We start from the raw sequence: 20,952 nt of genomic DNA on the forward strand, positions 1-20,952 counted from the left end.
ACTTTCTCATAAACCCCTACCAGGTCCTAACCACCCCCCCGCCCCCTGTTAGCCCAGCCTACATTCAGTGTGTGGAGAACAATAGCGCGATTACCATTGTGTCTGAAGACAATAACTAACATATGAACATGTGGTGTGATTGGGGGGGACAGAGGGCCGTCTGGATGGGAGAAGATTTAGATTCCGCGTTGGACAGCATTAGTGTCCTCCTGTGGTCCAAATGCTGTCTGTCCATTCCAGGAAGAATTAAAAGATAATCCTGACAATATTCTATATCTTGTATTGTCAACAAATCCCATGAAAAGACCAAAACCAACAATGAATGTATACGATACTAACAAGTATTGTGTATGTGTGTATCCAAAGATATATCTTTAGTGCCATAGAGCACAACTGTTGTCTAAAATTGAGAACAGTCAGTGAGTCACGTGGTTGCACTGGGTGACATATTGCTTGATTACCACGAGTTTTGCATGTTTTGTTGGCATAAAATCTAGGGCCAAAGAAATACTTAATCGACTAAAGCCAAGTTCACACTACACGATTTTCAAAGTGGTCAGATGTTCACATAACTTGTTGTTTTGTATCGGGAGTCTTTAAGTCGTTGTGGTTTTTCATACTACATGACTGACCGGCGACAGGAGGTCAAACACTACAAGATCTTTCACCAGGAGGAATCCCCGATGAGGTCTCCAAACTACACTTTGTCACAAAAGCAAACGCAAGATATACACGGCAAACACATTGCTGATGTTGTTGTTGGCACATGCGTTCACAAAATAGCCTGTTTCCACCGGTCTCTACACTCTCTTTTTTTTTTACTATTTATTCCTCCCCTGTATTTACCCCTCCTCCCCCCAGGTTTCCAGTCAACCCGTGTCTCGCGCTCTCATTGGCTGTAGCTCGTGGCCGGTGTCCCCGACAGGTCCAGATATTTAGCATGCTAGATATCTGGAAGGTGTCTGCGAGGCATCTTGGCTCGCGTCTTTGAGCAGTTCACACCTGATGCTCGAGCGCCGATGTGCGAGCGGGAAGGCGACGCTGATTTGCCTCTGATCTGGGGCTTTTGTCGGGGAGCTCCAGAAACTGTCGGGGGCTTTTGTCGGGGAGCTCCAGAAACAGTTGTGTAGTGTGAACTAGGCATAACACTCATACGATTTTGTCAACTGATGAAATCGTTGATTTAAATCGACAGATCTGTAACGAAGAGTCACAAAGCACCTCTTTAAATCTGGCGTTTACCACAGATGATCATAAGCTTCTTGGAAATAAGTCATTCAGCATTAAACAAACGACTAATCAACTTAAGAAATCTTAGTCAACTAAGATCAAAACCACCGATTAGTCGACTACGACATACTCACAGACGTATCAGTGCTTGAAAAGCCTTATCAAAGCGTATTCTGCTCTCTGTAAATGGACATCCTGCACTCATGTCCTCTGTCAGTCAGTGCTGCATCACCTTCATAGCTGTGACTGATTCTGTCTAATTTCTTGGAGATCCAGGTGGTAAATATGCATAAAGTGAATCTGTTGTTGCACCACTCTGACCTGTTGCCACGGTCTCAGTCCAAACTGACAGAAGGGACTGTTAACGATCCAACTCATGCTCCCTCTCTCTCTCTCTCTCTCTCTCTTACACTCTGCTGTATTTCTTGATGCAGACTTCGGCGGCACATCTGGCTGTGACGTTTACAACCTGAAACCAGCGAGTCAGGATGTGGTTCGCACAGACACACTTACACAGGAAACACTGGATGAACTCACTTACCGTTCATGTACTTAAACCAGACACACAGAAACGCACAGCAAACAACTTCTTTTTCACTGACTCATGCAAATAAAACTCTCACTCAGTATGTGTCATGTCACCTACATGTGTGTCATGATCTTGTGCAGGAAGACGCCGTCCACCAGCTCCATGAACATGTGGACCCGCTCCTCTGAGCCGACGTCGTCGCACGAACCCAGAGGACCCAGCGTCCGCACCTAGGGGACAGAAAGAGGAGTCAACTACATCGCACCTACAGACATAAAGTGAACACTCCTCGTGTTTGTCCTTTCAACTTAATATGCCGGTTGACAGACATCCTGCTGTGGCACAGGGAAGTTTCATATTAGCTTCAGCTCAACATTAGGATACATCTTTGTACAGAATCACTTACATTGAAATTGTGTTAGGAGGCCACTATGAGTCACCGATAATGAATGACCTTTCAATGTACATATATGGGCAAATGTGAACCTTTCTTTAACCCTCTGAGACCCGGGTTGCAGGCGATCCTGACCGACACTAGTGTCTTTAAGAGGCTGTAGGTTCAGTTTTAGAGCTTGAGGGAAGGAGGTTAAATAACGCTCCAAAGTTTTCAGCAGAAAAACTGTCATTTTCAAGATATGTCAATGAAAATGGGTTCTATGGGTACCCACGAGTCTCCCCTTCACAGACATGCCCTCTTTATGATAATCACATGCAGTTTGGACAAAAACTGCACAATTTTTTGAATGCAGTATAAATGTGTTATTTTCGCTTATACTAAAATGGTGTGTTTGAATATTTCTGCATACTGGGGTCCCTAAACAGTCTTTGAATTACATTAATTGTGCATCACTGTAAAGCTGAGACTCTTGTGGATCCAAAGAGCCCAACTGTATTCATGTGTGATGATGTTAGTCCCCATAGGAGACATTTCATTGTAGTGAGACCATTTTTTGAAACTTGACCTCACTGTATAAAATGACCTGTGGTGACCTCTAGGATAATCACAGCCTCATGAAACTTTACAGCCACAAACTAGAGACCTAGAGCATTCAGAGGATGGATGGATCAAACTAGAGACCTAGAGCATTCAGAGGATGGATGGATCAAACTAGAGACCTAGAGCATTCAGAGGATGGATGGATCAAACTAGAGACCTAGAGCATTCAGAGGATGGATGGCTTTCATAGCTAGATTGACAATAAGGGGGTTTCTGAGCAGTTTAAACAACAACTTTCACAATTTATTTTAATTAATTAATGTTTATTTCTTGACAAACAGTGCTGTGCTGCATCTCAAACTAATCTTCAGGTTCCCAGCTTTCAGATGATGTATGCCACTTCTATGTGACATCTACTGTTGACCTGCTATCTCCCCCTAAAGACCCTCTGTGCCCCCCTAAAAAAGAGTCTATTGTGGGTCTGAAAGGGTTAAGAGCTATACTGGAATTAAAATGCCATAAACAGCACATTCAATATTTTGTTAAACCTTTATTTCTTCAGGGGGGTTTTGCTGAGAGTAATGCTCTCTTTTAGAGGAACGCCCTGCTCGCGCTCACACAGTCACACAGCTGGAAGCTGCCCAGTACAACCACAGTCTGATCCGCTGCTGGCCACAGAGCAACTCCGCTTTCATTTTCTCCACCCAGAACATACTCTAACATCTGGTTCAGAGGTCATATCGGCAACCTTCTGCTCACAAAACCCTTTTCTCTGACCTTGGGTGTGCAAATAAAGAAAATAGAGATCAGTCAGTTTCCATGTTTCAGCTTTCTACGGTGTAGCTGGCTGTGCTAGTTGTGTTTGTCTGTGTCCAACAAGGGTGGGAAAAACTGTTGGTTGGCTGGGTCAGGTCAACAGGATGGGTTCACAGGGAAACAGGAAGTACCACAGAGTTAATAACCTGTTGACTGCTCTGCTGGTTGGCCTAGTCTGGGCTGGAAGCAGGAAGATTAAAATGGTTCACAAGCAAACTCTGAAGACACTGATATCTATTAGGAGTGTAAGAAATTATCGATACACATGAGTATCACGATATTATGTTGTGCAATACTGTATTGATTTTTAATTAATCTCTTAAAAATCAGTCGGGCCCGGGCATTTTCGATTTTTCAGAGGTTGTAGCAGCCTCGTTTTAAAGCTAGAGTGAAGTAACTGCCATCATATGTAACTACAAAACGGAAGGAATCCATCGGTACCAACCATGTCATACTGGCTAGTCATGAAGGAGGCTAAATAAGGCTCCAAGGTTGCGCTAAATTTTAGCGAGGAAAAACTGTCATGGCCATTTTCAAAGGGGTCCCTTGACCTCTGACCTCAAGATATGTGAATGAAAATGGGTTGTGATACGTATCATATCGCCAGATTCTTGACAATACACAGCCCTAATATCTATGGCAAAGTCTACTAGGGAATGAATAGATTTAATCCTACAGAGTTCTAGCTTTCTTTTCAGTGTTGTTGACATTTCATTACTGAAGACATGTCAGATGATGATGATATTTATAGGCAATACAGCAAGATATACAGATGTACATACAGCCCATTTGTGGCCAAACAAAAAAAAAAGCAGGTTTACAGAGACTTCAAGCATATAGTGATGCAATGAGAATATTACTAAAAAGACCGAGATGTTGCAGTTATATACTTTTCAAACTGTCTTAAGAAATCTCATGTACAAATGTATATGCCGAATGAAAATGAAATAATCTTGCGGTTGTCTAACATAAGATTTAGCACTCCACGTCACCAATCACAGCTGTGGAGGCACTGGTATAGTTCTTTATATGTAAGGCATTAATATATGTAGATATTTATATCTTTAATCTCTTTGAATCATGACTTTTTATTGTGCTTCTTGTATTGTACTGTATTATATGTAATGTCTTGTTTTTTATTTGGACCTAGAGTCTGCAATAAAGTTTGAATTGAATTGTTATGTTTTTTTAACACATTAATGCAAGACAGCTAAAATCACTAAAGCAGTGAGCGTATTTTGGGGAATTATTGTGCACATCAGCAATTTAATAGCAAAAGATGAATGAAGAGGTAAAGAAGCAACAGTAACTAACAGGGAAACACAGAATTAAGTGTTTCTGTTAGACAAGTCATGAGATCCAAACTTGGAAAGTCCCAGAGAGACCAATCAATGTATCTCAACTTTAATCTGAGGCTTTTACTCTGAAAATCGTCCCCCTGTCACAGTAATGTAACAGTGTGAACTGAGTCAATCAAAGGGTTAACATTGTCAGAGAGCAGACAGGTAGATTAGAGGTCAAAGGTGACAGTTCTTCTACTATAGTTAGTGATGTCCTGATCTGAGTTGATGTAGTCAGAGGAGAGAAAGTGACTCAGAGGTCAGAGGTCAGCAGCTCGTGTCCATCATCACTACTCACCCAGAGCACCAGAGGAGAGTCCATGAAGGAGGCCAGTAGCTCGGACAGAGTCACATCCATGACGGCGGCGGCTCCAGCGGCTTCCAGTCCGTCAATCAGTCACCAAGCAACCATAAATCCACCAGATCGATCAGTCGATCAGTCGATATCCGCAGCGGGCTCGCGGTAGGACAGAACAAAGCCCCCGCGAGGCATCGATCCCCCCCTGCACGAGCCCTCTCTCTCTCTCTCTCTCGCGCACCACTATTGTCTCGCGCTGTCCCGTCTCCCCAAACACTGCGTTTAAACACTTTAAAGCTTCAAATATGAACACAAACTGTTGGAAATACTTTCCACGAGCAGCCCGGAGTCGGTTCCGTTAAGTTGGCGGGTAAATAGTCAGTTAGTTCTCCGGCTGACGGTGTGAAACACTTGATCACAACTTCACAGGACAGTTAGTTGTTCACGTTGCCAAGGATACAAGACTCTGACCGTAAAGCGGCCAAACGGCCGTGAAACAAGAAAAGTAAAGTAAACAAAGTAGAGAAGAGTTAAATAGACGATGGTGGACAACAGAGAGAGTTAAAGTAGTTGTTTCCGTTGTTTGCTACATTCTCCACCACCACGTCTCTCTCTCCACCTCTCTCTCTCTCTCCTCTCCTTCTCTCCATCAACCTGACTGTTAGTGATGGGTCTGTCGGGAACGAGCAGGTTCAAAGAGCCGACTCTTATAAGTGAACGTCCAAGAGCCGTTTTTTGTTTTTGTTATTTTTTATCAATTCAAGGCAGAATGATAGGACGATCTTCTCCGCGCCACGGGCCCTCCATGCACCGACTGTGACTGAATGTTGTGTTAATGACGTCCGTGCGACCAATTAGGTGATCACAGACAAGGATCATACCATCAAGCAGGGAGGGGCGGCGCGCTGGCGGTCTACAGGTACAGAGCAGGAGGGAGAGGAGGAGAGAAAGAGAGAGAGGAGTGTGGTGTGCGAATAGCAGACAAGATGAGTGACAGTCGGAAACGAAGCAGCATGTACAATTACGGTATTCTGGAAATTATAAGGTTTAGCATAATTATATTGAATCATTTAAGTGATATATGTGCACACATACTAATCAAATGTCAAAACAGCGCTAAATTTGGCTGAACTATAAAAGGCAGAAGTGGTAAAACGAAAAGCCGTTTGGGAGCCGAAAGAGCCGGCTCTTCTTGGTGAGCTGAGCCAAATCATCTGGCTCATTAAAAAGAGCCGTAATTCCCATCAACCTGATTGTGCGGCCAGAGGCGGAGGATTAACTGACAGCAGTAGCGACCAATCCGCTACCGCGAGAAGCGCAGTCCCCGCCCTTTGCGACAAATCAGCCAATTACAGAGCAGTAATTAGGCAGCGTTTTCGCTGAGTCTGACGTCACCACCGTCTGCCACACCAGACAAAGATCTTAGACGGGATCAAGATAGTGCCCGTCCAACGAAGCAGTTTCTAAAATAGAAAATTCACTCTTTTTGGTACATGGATATTGTCTGTAAGGTAATGTGATAACGTAATAAATGGTCTTATAAGGTTGAGTTTTTCTTTGTTTTGCATGGTCTTCGTAGAACACAGTTTCTTAAAGCAGATTACAAAAGATAACCATAACACACCATGGCTGTATCATGATATTAGTGTCAGTACATTGACAAATTATTGGATGATAATGTACATTATCTTAATATACTGCCATATTAATTATTTACCACTGTAATATTAATTACAGACACTTTTTAATAACCATCATTAATAAATGGCAAATTGATAATAGTTATTTAACTGTTAAAAAACAATGACATGATTAATGATGAAGCCTAATAAATAATGTTTATTAATTATTAGTAATGCTATAATTTACATTATTTTAACAGTTCATTGTTGAACACATTATAACATTTTATATACTACATTAAGTATTTGTTAATGATCACCAAATGATTTTAAACCTTTAAGATACATCTATAAACATTACATAGATAGATATTTGTAACACAGTGTTCATGGTTAATAATTGGTTTGTAAACCGCCTATAAACAGTATTTGGATGGTTATTATAAAGCTGCAACTGACGATTATAAAACCTTGTTAAATGGTTAATAAATACTGTAAAGCGTCTATTTATTTAGATATTCTATTTATTTATTTAGATAGATAGTTAATAGTTTGTGGTTTCTGGTCCATCTATCTATGTAATGTTTATCGATGTTTACAAATCATTTGGTAATTATTAACCAATACCTTATATTGTATTTATAATGTGTGCAACAATAAACTGTTATTAGATGGTTTACTAATGTAATCAGAATGTAATTGTTAATTGTAATTGTCGTCTCTTATCAGCTATGATACAATATACAATTTATAAACTAATTATTACATATTACACAAGCTAATGATAAAATAACAGAAATTATAGCATTACTAATACTTATTAAACATTATTAATTTGCATTTCATTGTTTAACAGTAAGATGACTATTAACTAAGTTCATTAATGATGGTTATTATAAAGTGTTACCAATTTTGTTTGTCATGACAGTAAAAGTGAAGGTGTAACTACTCACTTTAATATGGCTCAGTAACATTTAAATGACAAAAAGTCAACTTGGAACTGGGACATCTAAATGGAATGCAGCCTTTATTTAAGTTATTTGTTACACCTGTGCTTTTCTTGCTATGAAATATCAACATTTATACTGTGAAAAGGTCTATACGTGTACTATTATCATGGCAAGAAAGTTATTTTTCTTTAAAAAAAAAATAATTTAGCAAAGGTTAAAGGGACTATTTGTAACTTTCAGAAATGCTTCTTAACAGCGACACCTGTGGCCGTGAAATCAACGAAAGTCAGCGTCGGGCTCGCACTTGCTCGCTCTCAATATACCTGAACGAGCATCGCTCAAAACAGTGAGGCGACACACGTCAGCTAAAACCACAATATCACTCTATATTTCAGCTGCTTGGCAGTAATGTTAGCTGACCAGACGAAGGTCTCTCCATGAACATGATTTAGATCTGATCCTAGTGTTGGCTTTTCCTGCCTAAGTGCAGGCTGAGGCAGCGGGGCTCTGCAGCATGTCTCCTCTGCTCTCTCAGCCCGCAGCCGGAGAGAGCAGAGGAGACACCGGCACCCGGTAGGTAACGAGAAGACAATGTAAATCTCTGTAGAGCTCCGTCACTTCACAAGACACGGGAAACCTCTGTTGGTCTGGAGGAGCTGCAGCAGTTATTTCTGCACAAACTTCCCCTGTACATTCACTAGATATTCTCAGAGCTAAACTAACTCTTCTGCAGTGTGTAGTGAGCGCGCGTTCACGTCTAGAGGTGGAGCGAGCTGAGCTGCCTGAGTGAAGGCGAGCAGGCAGAGGAGGAGGGTACAGCGGCTACACGCGAACGCGCATATGCGAGCGCGCATGTGTGACGACCCGCTTCATTTATGCGCGTACAAAGTTACAAATAGTCCCTTTAATTTATCTGTAATTTGCTCAGACAATGTTCATATTCACTTTTGTCTGCGAAACCAAATATTAATATGTTGCTGTAAGATTTTGTTTTATTATTCAATACCATAGTTGCCACGAAGATAATTGACCAAACATCAAGCCAAAGTGTTTCTGTTTTTTATTTTATGACTTATATTTGATTGAATTTGCCTTTTATAAAGGGACTAACAATCTTTCCATCCTGTCCACAGAATGGCTTCCCAAGGGTTAAGCTGACTAGTGGATTCAGAATTAAGATATGGATTTATCTCAAATATATTAGAGACTGTTCTCCATGGTGCCTGCAGGTGAGATAATATGGATGTGACTGAAGATCGGATAGCAATTTACATGACAGACATGAAAGAGGAGGCTTTGTCCTAGGTCATACCAACATTATAGGCAAGGTAACAGAAAGTTAGTCCAGAGAGAGAGAGAGGGAGAGAGAGAGAGAGAGAGAGAGAGAGAATAAATATAAGAAAATATTCCAAACATATAGGTGGACCACTTCAAATAAACTTTAACAGTTTGAGTGTTTTTTAAGGGGATTTTTCCCTTTATGCTAACACAGACAGAGGTTGGGGATAAACATCTTGCTCTGCACTGATAATCTTTGTTTGCTCCTCAAACAGGTTGAAAAGGAAACCAGCTCAGATCAAATCAGAAGGCCACAAAGACCAAATGCAAAGTAGCAGCCACTGATGACAACTTCTTATAAAGTGTTTTTATGATGAAGGCTATTGGTTAACCTTGCACAGTAAAACATTTAGTGAAACATGATCCTCTAGTTCTGTCCAAGTTTACTGACTTTTACAGAGGAATGTAATGGGAAAGTGGAGTGAGATGTTTAGTTGCTGATCTCAGCGTTCCATGTGGAGGAGTAAAGGGTGTAGAAATCAGACTGCTCAAACCCAGAGTGTGCTTTTGATTTGGCATGATCAGACAGGAAAGAGGCAGGTTCACCAGCTTCATGTCCAGAACCAGACCAAACATGTAGCCGACACAAAAGCTGCAAAATACAAGGAGCCAGGTCTGTTTCCTTTTCGCAAAGCTGAGGCGGAGGATCTGGGAGAGAGTACTGGAGCATGGCAGTGGACCATTGTTCCACTTCAAAGACAACCCATGGCAACAATAATGCATAGAACAGGGCCCTCTTGTGGCTCCTTTATGTTACTACACCTACTACCAGAGAGCCATACAGGAGTGATCAGCTTTGTGGAGGCTGCTATGAAATGTAGTTTTTTCAAAATTATTAGTTATTTCACACTGGAGAAGGTGGGTGAAACCTCCAATCCTATAATGTAATAAATAATAAATGTAATAGTTTTTATGTATCCTTTAAATGTTTAAATAATTATTTCTGACTTCAGAAGAAATTCAATGGTAGTAAAAAATAACATTAAGAAAATACAATTGTAGTGGTAGTAGTAATAATATTTAAACTATACCATCCATTTCTGACTGAAATGTTTTGTTAAAATATATCAAAGTTTTAAAACTTAAACCTGCAGTAGGCAGTATATTTTTGGCATCATTGGACAAATAATAACCTTTCACCATATTGTAATTCAAGTGTTCTGAGAGAAAACTAGACTTCTGCTCCTCATCATGGCTCTGCTTTAGAAAATCTAGCCCGTGACGGGAGACTTTGGCAAATCACAGGTCATTTCAGAGAGAGAAAGCGTTCCTACTGGCTGTGCTCTGGCTGGTGGGCGGTGCTTGGTATTTCCTCAACTGTTCTCAACATGGCCGTCGGGTTACAAACTTTCTCATTTTACAGTTAAACAGTACACTACAAGATGATTCTGAAAACATTTGAGGAGAGAAATAGGCATTACAGTAACAGATTATTGATTCATATTTGCTCTAACTTGCCTACTGCTGATTTAAAGTAACTAAAATAAATGAAAGCCAGGTGTAAAAAGTCTTTAAAGAAACCTTTAACAAAAAAACAACAAATTCAGTCTTTTTCTATCAATCATCTATTTATTTATTTATTCATTGTGAATATTCATACAAAAAGCAGATTTACTCAGGAAGAAGTGATGTCTGATAAACAAGAAGTGGTGTCAATTAACTTTACATTCAATACAGTTAACTCCACCTAGCCCCGCCCCCCTCTCCCTCTCGGACCAATGGCAGTTGAGGTGAAACCTGCAATCTTATTGGTGCATTCTGGACTTCATAGATCTATTTTTAATATTACAAATATATAAAAGCTCTACCCAGTGATAACAGTGATATTTCGTCAGGTCTACTTCAGGTCATAATAATACTTCACTGTCTTCAAAGACAGGCGCACACACACACGCGCACACACACACACACACACACACACACACACACACACACACACATACATACATACATACATACATACATACTTTCACACACACTAAATATATAATAACTTCAGCATCATGTGCCGATCAGGAACACAACTAAAAACTACAACTTTCACGTCTTCTTTAGCCGCTCCCCCCTCAGGGCTCAGAGGTCAGAGGTCATTTCTACTCACATGTGATCAGACAGGACAGAATAAGATAGGCTGTCGTCGGTCAGTCAGTCTGCTGCGTCCTTTAGTTTAGTGTTTATTGCAATAGGGTGCATTTTAACAGGAGAGCCAGGCAGAAACCAGTCAGTCAGTCAGTCAGTCAGTCTTAAGGTCCTGACACACCAAGCCGACGGTCGGCTGTCGGACAGTTTGGGGCTGTCGGTGAGCATCTGTCGGTCTAGTTTTTACGGCGTGTCCCGCTCCGTCAGCTCTAGTCTGCCCTTGTCGGAGCCAATCACTCTGATTGGTTGTTCAGCTTAAACAAATCAGTGTACGAGAAGAGAAACGGAAGTGAGGAAAACAAGCCAATGAGTAAAGTGAAGAGGAAAAACACAAAAGGTTCTTCTCATTTTTTCATCTTCATCTCATCTGATCATTCCAACAGACGGATATTTTCACAGCACCATGAACGTCTGGAATGAAGCTGAGTGGTGAGTGAGAGTGGTGTGGAAATGGTTGGCAGACGCCGCTTTGTTTCATGTACGTAACATAGCAATGGCTTGTATATCCGTCGTCCTCGGTTTCCCTTTTTGAATGATGAATACAGACTACCGCCGCCTGCTGGTGTTGAGAGTTATTTCCACTCACGCAGGCGCAGAACGTTCGTGCTAACTGGCCGTCGGCGGTAGTCTTTGCGGTGCGTTCGAATGCAATTTGTCGGCCAAGACAAAGGCGACGTGAGGCGACGCAACAGTTGGCGATGTGTATGTATGTGTGTGTCCTCTTGACTTTACTCGTCGGCTTGCTTTCCTCACTTCCGTTTCTCTTCTCGTGCACTGATTTGTTTCAGCTGAACAGCTAATCAAGAATGAATTCTCTCACTGATGAGCTCCGCCGCCGATTCAACATGCTGAAATCGGCCGAAAAAACTCAGACACGGGCAGACTAGAGCCGACGGTGCGGGACACACCGCAAAAACTAGACCGACAGACGCTCAATGACAACTCCGAACTACAGTATTGGCTGTGTCAGGGTCTTTAAGGAGGCTGCAGCTTCAGGCCATACATCGGTACATCTGTACAGTGGAAAGTCAGCATCTAATGCACTGTTGTGGTGTTTACATACAGAACTGTGTGAGTGTTCTTCATAGCAATAAAGGCCGTGTGGCTCAGTGAGGATTTAAATTAGTACTTAATGTCAGCGTGTGTCATTTTCACATTTACTCCTCACCAGGGGCCTCATCTGTACACGCTCGGGACCAACACCGAGTCGGACTTATTCAATACTAATCTAAGAAGCTTGAATGCAAAATCTAATTTTTTACATGAATTCTCTGCACTGCAAATAGTTAAAATAATTTGACTGTCATAATTTAAATATGTTTAATCATAATGGTTGAAATGATCACAGGATAAAGGCAAAGGGTGCATAATGAACAAGGCCCCACGTTTCTGAGAAAGAACAATTCTTAAAATAAAAACAGTATTTTCCAGGTCCATATTTTGGTCTCACTAAGAGATCAGTGGCGTATAAATGTCATTGCTGAATGCAAAACATTATGGACCAGTTAGGCACCAACCAAGATCACTTTGTTGAGGGTTTCCTCCCTTTAAGGACAGTCAATACACACAAAGGTTAAATTGCATGTATTTAACATTACAGTGCCGACAGGTACGTACATTAGTTAATGATACATTCTAGAAGATGCTGATTGTGTTGCCGAGTATCTACTCTCTGCAGTACGACGGAGTATCAGGGTCAATGGGAAGAAAACTCAAGAAAAAAGTCCTAATGTTAGGAGAATAAAGCTGGAATTACAAGGAAGTCATAATATTTCAACAATAAATTTATAATTTTATTGGAAAAAATCCAAAGTCATAGTTTTATGAGGGAAAAAGATTATTTCAAGAATACAATGTTGTATGTTATGATTAAAGTTGAAGAATTAAGTTGTAATTTTCCGAGAAAAAAAAGAAATTTTATAAGAATAAATTAAAACTTGAGTAATAAAGTTGTAATATTTTAGGGAGAAAGTCAAACTTTTTTGAGATACAGTCCTAATTTAACTAGAAAAGAAGTAAGATTTGTTCACAGATTCACAAGACAAGTGCCTAACATTATGGGATAATGTAATTTTATAAAACAAATCTAATATCTAATCTAATATTTTAAGACTTTTTACATTATAAAATTACAAGATCTATATTTCAATAGACAGCCCTAGTAAAGAGTTGAGGGCAGTCTGTCTGAGGGAATATGGATGAACTTAGGTTATAGTTTTCACCATAAGAACATGAATATATCCAGAAGGATACTGAAAATAACTGAAAAATGACATGTAGAAATAGTAACTGTAGTATTTTGTTCTAAAAAATAACCACCGTTTCCCTGTAATATTATGACTTTGCTCTTTAAAAGGTGCTCAATACAGAATTCAGAGCATTTGTATTGCCTCCACACGGCTCTCAACATGGAGACGGCTGAGCCGGCGTCTCGTAGCTAGCGTTGCTAGCAGTGCTAATCGTGAAAACAACAGCAACAGTGCTGGCAGAGCTAACAGTGTTAACCTGCTCAGGTAGACATTACACCTCTATATCTTTACATAGACAATAGTTGTTGATGATATATTAATGCTCTTAATATCATATAGAGAACCCGTAAATATTATGACTTTTCTAGTGAAATCACAACTTTATTCCCACATTTTTAGGAATTTCATTTGGTAGTATTATGACTTGTCTTTTGAAACTTATTCTCATAAGACTGATGTTTTCTTGTAAAATTACTAAGTTATCTCATAATATTATGACTTTTCCCTCATTAAACCACAGCATCTTGTAATATTAATGTTGTTTTTTCATAAAATTACAACTTTAACTCATAACATTACAACTGTACAAATCTCAGATTTGTTGTCTCCTGACGGTGGCCCTAACACTCCGTCGTAACTCTCACCCAGCATTTCAGGTTCCAGTTTGTTGGATCTCTATGAGTGTGTGCTCCATTGTCACTCTATGACTGGTGTGTGTGTGTGTGTGTAATGTGTGTTTGTGTGTGTTTTCAGCGCAGCCAGGAGCAGGGTACCCACTGGGGCTCAGTGTCCAGTTTGTTGATGAGTCGTAGCAGCTCGTTGTAGGCTTTGTCCTGGTCCGTGTTGACGATGACGGCGTCAAACAGGTGACCGCAGCTCTGCTCCATCTCCCGGGCTTTCTCGATGGTGTCCCGCAGCTCCTCAGGCTGTCCGCAACACACACACACAAACACACGTTACTGAGGCAAACATAGAGATGTAAACACCAGTGGTATTTGTCTTTGACCGAGTGTAAACAGGCAGTGTAGTCAGTTAGACAGGAACCTTGGGGTTCTTGTTGTCTTTAGCCAATAGGGCTCGGAGTCTTTCCTGGGAGGGCGGAGCTATGAAGATGATGTAAGGCTTCAAGTCTGAACTCCTCAGCACCTTTAGAGCCTGTACACACACACACACACACACACAAACACAGACACAAATACATAAAGATTCAACCACAACCATTTTAACTAGGGCTGCCAAAGTTAACGTGATAATAACGCGTTAACGCAAATACTTTAAAATCTTTCTAGTTCCTTTTAATGGAACTTGCGTTTTTTAGGTTGTAGCAGCTCAGTTTTAAAGCTAGAGTGAAGATACTTGTATCACATGAAACTAGAAAAAACCTAATGAATCCATCGGTACCAACCATGTCATACTAACCTGTTGAGAAGGGTAAGTAACGCAACAAATCTACACTAAACTTTGGCGAGGAAAAACTGTCATGGCCATTTTCAAAGGAGTCCCTTGACCTCTGACCTCCAGATATGTGAATGTAAATGGGTTCTATGGGTACCCACGAGTCTCCCCTTTACAGACATGCCCACTTTATGATAATCACATGCAGTTTGGGGCAAGTCATAGTCAAGTCAGCACACTGACACACTGACAGCTGTTGTTGCCTGTTGGGCTGCAGTTTGCCATGTTATGATTTGAGCATATTTTTTATACTAAATGCAATACCTGTGAGGGTTTCTGGATGATATCTGTTATTGTTTTGTGTTGTTAATTGATTAACAATAATAAATATCCAATACATTTGCATAAAGCAGCATATTTGTCCACTCCCATGTTAATAAGAGTATTAAATACTTGACAGATCTCCCTTTAAGGTTCATTTTGAACAGATAAAAAACGTGGATTAATTTGCGATTAATCGCGATTAACTATGGACAATCATGTGATTAAATATTCTAATTGATTGACAGCCCTACTTTTAACTTATGTTCTGTAGTGGGAAGCTCCTCTCTCCTCTCACTAAGCCACCCTGCTCAGTCAGTGTGTGTGTGGACGTACCTGTGTGTGCAGACAGAGCACACAGATTTTTCCAGTGTTGATGACCTGTCTCACTGAGTCTGTACTTGTCCCGTACAGGTTCTTCTCAAAGTCACCAGACTCGATCAGCTTTCCTGGGAAAAACACCAGGGGGAAGATGTCAGGACAAGACGTGTATGTATTATTTGGACAAAGTTACGCCATCTTTACAGCACTGGGTGTGCTCGTGATTACTTGTGATGTGGTAATTATACTTAAACCTTTGAACCCTTGACTGTTTTTTCAAACTTTAGTTACAGGCTTATGATACTGTCACTACATGTCTTAGCTGCTTTTTTATTCAGGTTTGAAATAGTTTATTAAAGGAAAATTACACAATTTTAAAATGGTTTGGGTTCTTTCACCTAACAAACAACCAGCATATGTAAACCTTTATCTCATCTAAATCTGTAGGTAAATGGATAGGGGACACTGTTACTGCTCCAAGGATAGAAGAGTGGTTCAAAATGAAACATTCTGAGCCTTAGTACTGTCAAAAATAGTGATAATCATCATTTTCATGGATTTTGAAACTCACATCATTTTTCTTATTTACATTTGTGATGAACAAGCTCTAAGTTTTAGAACAAGGAGCATGGAGCAGGTCAGTGAGCTGTGGGTTACACCTGAGTCCTGTTTTATCAGCCCACATTTGGTCACTGTTTTTGGTTATTGACACTGAAGAAATCATCTAAATGTGATTATTATGAGGCAAGGCAGACATTGGACAGTTCTGTAAATACTACGTTGAGTGTATGGACTGTATATAAGAAGTGGACATAGTCACCGTGATGTCACCCATTGGTTTTGTGGACTACAGTTTTTCGGCATTTCGTCCTAAAGCATCCCCTGCTTTATGGTCTATTTGACTCTAAATGAACATCATGCTGTATTGAAGAAGACTTGAAACTAGTGATTGAGACCATAAACTCATGTTTACATGTTTACTGAGGTAATAAATCAAGAGAGAAGTAGGCTCATTTTCTCATAGACTTCTATACAATCAGACTTCTTGTAACAACCAGAGGAGTCGCCCCCTGCTGGCTGTTAGAAGAACATGAATGAAAACATGTTTATGTATCTTTCAGGACCTTCGCCTCGCTCAGAGGCCATCCTTACCCTGAGAACACTACTTGAGGGGTTATGAAATTCAGAAATTTGTGACTTTAATCTCAGAGAATTTCTGAGTTATTTCTCACAATTTATGACTTTATTATCTCAGAGAATATTCAAGTTTGTTTCTTGTAAATTTGTGATTTTTTTCTCATACATTTTCCCCCTCTCCTGGCTCCATCATTTTCTTTTTACCTACAATCACCCTAGTACGCCGTTGCAGACACCCATTCATGCCTGATTCAGTCTTTTTTTCTTCACAGTTGGTCATCGATGACTACGCTTTCATGCAGATGCACGACTACAAGTACTAGCAGTTTATATGCACATGGAAGATGTGTCCCAAATGAACATCATGCTGTATTGAAGAAGACTTGAAACTAGTGATTGAGACCATAAACTCATGTTTACAATGTTTACTGAGGTAATAAATCAAGTGAGAAGTAGGGTCATTTTTTGTCATAGACTTCTATACAATCAGACTTCTTTTAGCAACCAGAGGAGTGGCCCCCTGCTGGCTGTTAGAGAGAATGGGAGTTTAAGGCACTTCAGCATTGGCTTCACTTTTCAGACCTGAATATGTGCAACATATCCACCCACACTGTCACAGTGCACATTGTCTGTGTTCCTACTGCAGACCGTATAGAGTGATACTTATATATTAGTATTCCACTGAGGTTCTCTAACTACCATCTGTAAAGCACCTTTTCGTAATTTGGACCCATAAATGACATCTAATTAGCTTGATTTCTTGAGAATAATATTTTGTCATGTGCCGAGTGAAATTTAGTATATCGTTGAATGTTAAATAATCCATTTATATACACATCTGTATGTCGGAGTACCCACTGACATGAAACCTTACCTGCTGCCAGTTCTGCCTCAAAGGTCTGACGAGACACAAAGTGGTAATCTCGACCACCCAGCTCGCCATCTCGACGGCTCCGTGTGGTGTCTACAACACACACACACACACACACACACACACATGTTACTATAGCCACAAACACATAAAAGCGTGTATACAGTGTACAGTACGTGTGTGTGTGTGTAAGTCTTACGGGGTACAGCTCCAGCGAACCGTTCTTGTTGACTGTTGAGCAGCCTCTGTCTAAGCTCCGCCTGCCCGCAGCTGGTTGGACCAATCAGTGCAATTGGCCGCTTCCTGTTGGCCGGCTGGTGGTACAGAGCCATTTCCTCGTAGGTGAGAATCTCCTCGTTATCAATATCTGGGTAAATGGAAAGAAAGAACCGAATTAATTATAATATGGTCCAAAGGAAGTGTGAGATGAGAGGTTAGAGGGAGAGAGTGAAGATATGAAAGAAGACAGGTAGGAAAACAAACAGGAAGAGAAAATCTGGAAATGATGAATAACATGACATATCGAAGGCCAACTGATCAAGATGTAAACCAGCAAGTCAGGAATGAATAGTTGATCTTATTTGTTTAGAAAAACAGTACTGTAAGCGTACTGTATTTATGTTTTAATCAGGCCACAGTATAGAAAGGGTAGATTGTTAATTTTCTCTCATCTTTCTCTGTGATAAGCAGAGCAAATACATATACCTGGATATACACTCAGATGTCCAACTGATCTCTATACTGGAGCACTGAATGTTCATTATTACCTTTGTACTACAGTGCCTTCGATCTTGTGTCACCTATTCAATAATGATACTAAAATAAGAACTATAATAAAGTTTGGAGAAATATTTCGTACATTAGAATCAAAAATGTGATACCTGCGACGACGTATTACATATTCTGCATATTCTCCGAGATTATAAAGTCATACATTTGCGAGAAAAAAATTATTTATGAGAAAAGAAAATTACTACAACTACATCACTTCACTTTGCAAGGTTGGATCAACCTCATCACACCACAGACGCCACCGTTAAACATACTGCAGTAACGTGAGCCGCCGAGTGCAAAATATATTAATTATATTAGTATATATTCATGTTCATAAAAGAACATAAAAGAAAATGTGTATATGTATCTTTCAAGACCTTCGCCTCGCTCAGAGGCCGTCCATCAGAGGTCCCCTCTTGGAAACAGCACTCTTTAGGATTTATCTGATACTGGCAAAATAAAACTTACAACAGGTCTAACATGAGGATAAAGTAAAATGTATACCGATGTCAGCATTATGTTCATAAAGGAACACAGAAATAACATGAATGAAAACATGTATATGTATCCTACAGGACCTTCGCCTCGCTCAGGCGCCGTTCTTACCATAAGAACAAAAAACGAAATTCAAATTGTGGCTTATGACTTTATAATCTCAGAGAATACTAAAGTTTTTTTCTTGTAAATTTACCACTTTAATCTCTAATCAAATTTTATTTCTTGGAACCCCCTACCTCATCTCCATAATATACAGTATGTATATATATATATATATATATATATATATATTTTTTTTTTACCTACAATCGCCTTAATACGCCGTTGCAGATAACCATTCATGCCTAATTCAGTCTTTTTCTCTTCACAGTTCCATGCAGATGCACGACTACGAGTACTAGCAGTTTATATGCACATGAAAGATTCGATTACATTTGAAGACATTTTGATGAGAGTCCCAGAAAGACAGGAAGTCATACCATCATTCCTGTGAGTGTTGTACAGCAGCTTCTTTCTCTTCCTCTTGTTCTTCTTTGCGCACCACAGCTTCCCTGTAAACAAGCAGACAACGTAAAACACACCTTTGAGCTACAGGGCTTATTGAATTTACTGCATAGGAACATGTATTTCTTTACTAAATCAATTATTTTATTTCGGCATGAGAAATCTAAGCCAAGTTCATCCTGTGCTTGGAATTTATGTTTGTATGTTTGCTGGTGGAAAAAAACACACACTTTGGGATGTCCTGTAAGTTAGCTAACTGGTTAATTGGACACCAACAAACTACCTCAATTGGATAAGATATTTCATGCAGTCCCTCTGGACCTCTGACCTCCAGATATGTGAATGAAAATTGTTTTCTATGTGTACCCACGGATTCCACCCTTTTACAGACATGCCCACTTTATGATAATCACATGCAGTTTGGGGCAAGTCATAGTCAAGTCAGCACACTGACACACTGACAGCTGTTGTTGCCTGTTGGGCTGCAGTTTGCCATGTTATGATTTGAGCATATTTTTTATGCTAAATGCAGTACCTGTGAGGGTTTCTGGACAATATTTGTCATTGTTTTGTGTTGTTAATTGATTTCTATTAATACATATATACATACATTTGCATAAATCAGCATATTTGTCCACTCCCGTGTTGATAAGAGTATTAAATACTTGATAAATCTCCTTTTAAGGTACATTTTGAACTGATAAAAAAAAATTTTTTAATCGCAATTAACCATGGACAACCATGCGATTAATTGCGATCAAATGTTTTAATTGACCGACAGCCCTAAATCAAACTATACCCTTAAACTGGTTATTATGAGGTTAAAGTGTAGAGAGTGGAGCAACGGACCAGACTTCTCTGGCTCCTTGTCTTCTTCTATGGTCTGTTTCATGGCTTCTCTCTGCTGCTGGAAACTCTTCCCTGTGGAAAAAGTGAGAATATGAGAGAAAACAAACAGCAATCATATCATGCAATAAAGAGAGGAACACCAGTTTATGCAGTGGAATGACACAGCCAACCATCTTGTGCATTTGCCCGCAAGAGTTTGACTAAGCAGTCTCCAAATCAGGGTTTACGTTAGCCGGCATGTGCCGACTTGTTGCCAGTATCACGTGTAGTTGTCCGGCAGGTTAAATGATCAACAGCCAAAACGTCTGTACACAGCCAGCTGACTGTAAATGTGAAAGTGGCTCAGACCAAACCACTACAATGATGATATAAATAACGATAACATCTATGTGTCTTCAATAAATTTTGACTTTTGGACTTCGGACTGAGATAATTACAGAGACGAGGAGCACAGCGCCGTGCTCGCTGTGTGTGTGCGTTTGAGAGAGAGACAGAGAGCATTAAGAGAAGATCAGAAGATTAGAAGTTATTAATAATAATTTGAACGTCAACGTTATGAATGAACCTTCAAACTATTCGGTAGGCTACAGCCCTACGAGCCACAAAACACTATTTTGAATTTGACAAATGTGGAATTCGGAAGACCAGCCAATTATTTTATTTTTCAGACAGCTTCTTCATTTAACTTATTTTCACGTTATGTCAAATTTCGGCTATTATATGTCTATTTAAAACATATGACCGGTAGATGAATTCTGGAATATTAACGGCCAAATTGGCCCTAAAAAAAAAAGTCTAGTGTAAACTCGTCTTCAAATGCTCAAACAAAAACAC

The 20,952-nt window shown here is 40.0% G+C and overlaps 3 protein-coding genes across 4 annotated transcripts in view; all 3 read right to left on the reverse strand.

Annotated features, from left to right (window-relative positions):
* The window catches only part of ccdc88c (coiled-coil domain containing 88C), a 63,627-nt gene extending 57,701 nt beyond the window's left edge, over positions 1–5,926 (reverse strand). Inside the window, exons 1-2 of one of the 2 annotated variants that reach the window (XR_005210548.1) lie at positions 5,151–5,926; positions 1,877–1,989 (exon numbers count right to left, since the gene is read on the reverse strand). Coding sequence is in view for 1 of the 2 variants with exons in the window: in XM_037796434.1 (XP_037652362.1) it covers positions 1,877–1,989; positions 5,151–5,210 (173 nt within the window). In the remaining variant the exon portion in view is untranslated. The remainder of the gene's footprint in view (positions 1–1,876; positions 1,990–5,150) is intronic. The other variant, XM_037796434.1, reaches the window with a different exon arrangement.
* Positions 1–20,952, reverse strand: part of LOC119474418 — an 813,351-nt gene that overhangs the window by 457,955 nt on the left and 334,444 nt on the right. The gene's annotated exons all lie outside the window — the stretch shown is intronic.
* Positions 12,506–20,952, reverse strand: part of LOC119504366 (MAGUK p55 subfamily member 5-A-like) — a 32,612-nt gene continuing 24,165 nt past the window's right edge. The window contains exons 11-17 of the mRNA XM_037796452.1: positions 20,119–20,190; positions 19,245–19,316; positions 17,693–17,860; positions 17,497–17,586; positions 15,501–15,613; positions 14,493–14,603; positions 12,506–14,374 (exon numbers count right to left, since the gene is read on the reverse strand). Coding sequence (XP_037652380.1) covers positions 14,198–14,374; positions 14,493–14,603; positions 15,501–15,613; positions 17,497–17,586; positions 17,693–17,860; positions 19,245–19,316; positions 20,119–20,190 — 803 coding nt within the window. The 3' untranslated portion in view covers positions 12,506–14,197. The remainder of the gene's footprint in view (positions 14,375–14,492; positions 14,604–15,500; positions 15,614–17,496; positions 17,587–17,692; positions 17,861–19,244; positions 19,317–20,118; positions 20,191–20,952) is intronic.

This window comes from Sebastes umbrosus, chromosome 16 (assembly GCF_015220745.1).
Source record: "Sebastes umbrosus isolate fSebUmb1 chromosome 16, fSebUmb1.pri, whole genome shotgun sequence".
Lineage (NCBI taxonomy): Eukaryota > Metazoa > Chordata > Actinopteri > Perciformes > Sebastidae > Sebastes > Sebastes umbrosus.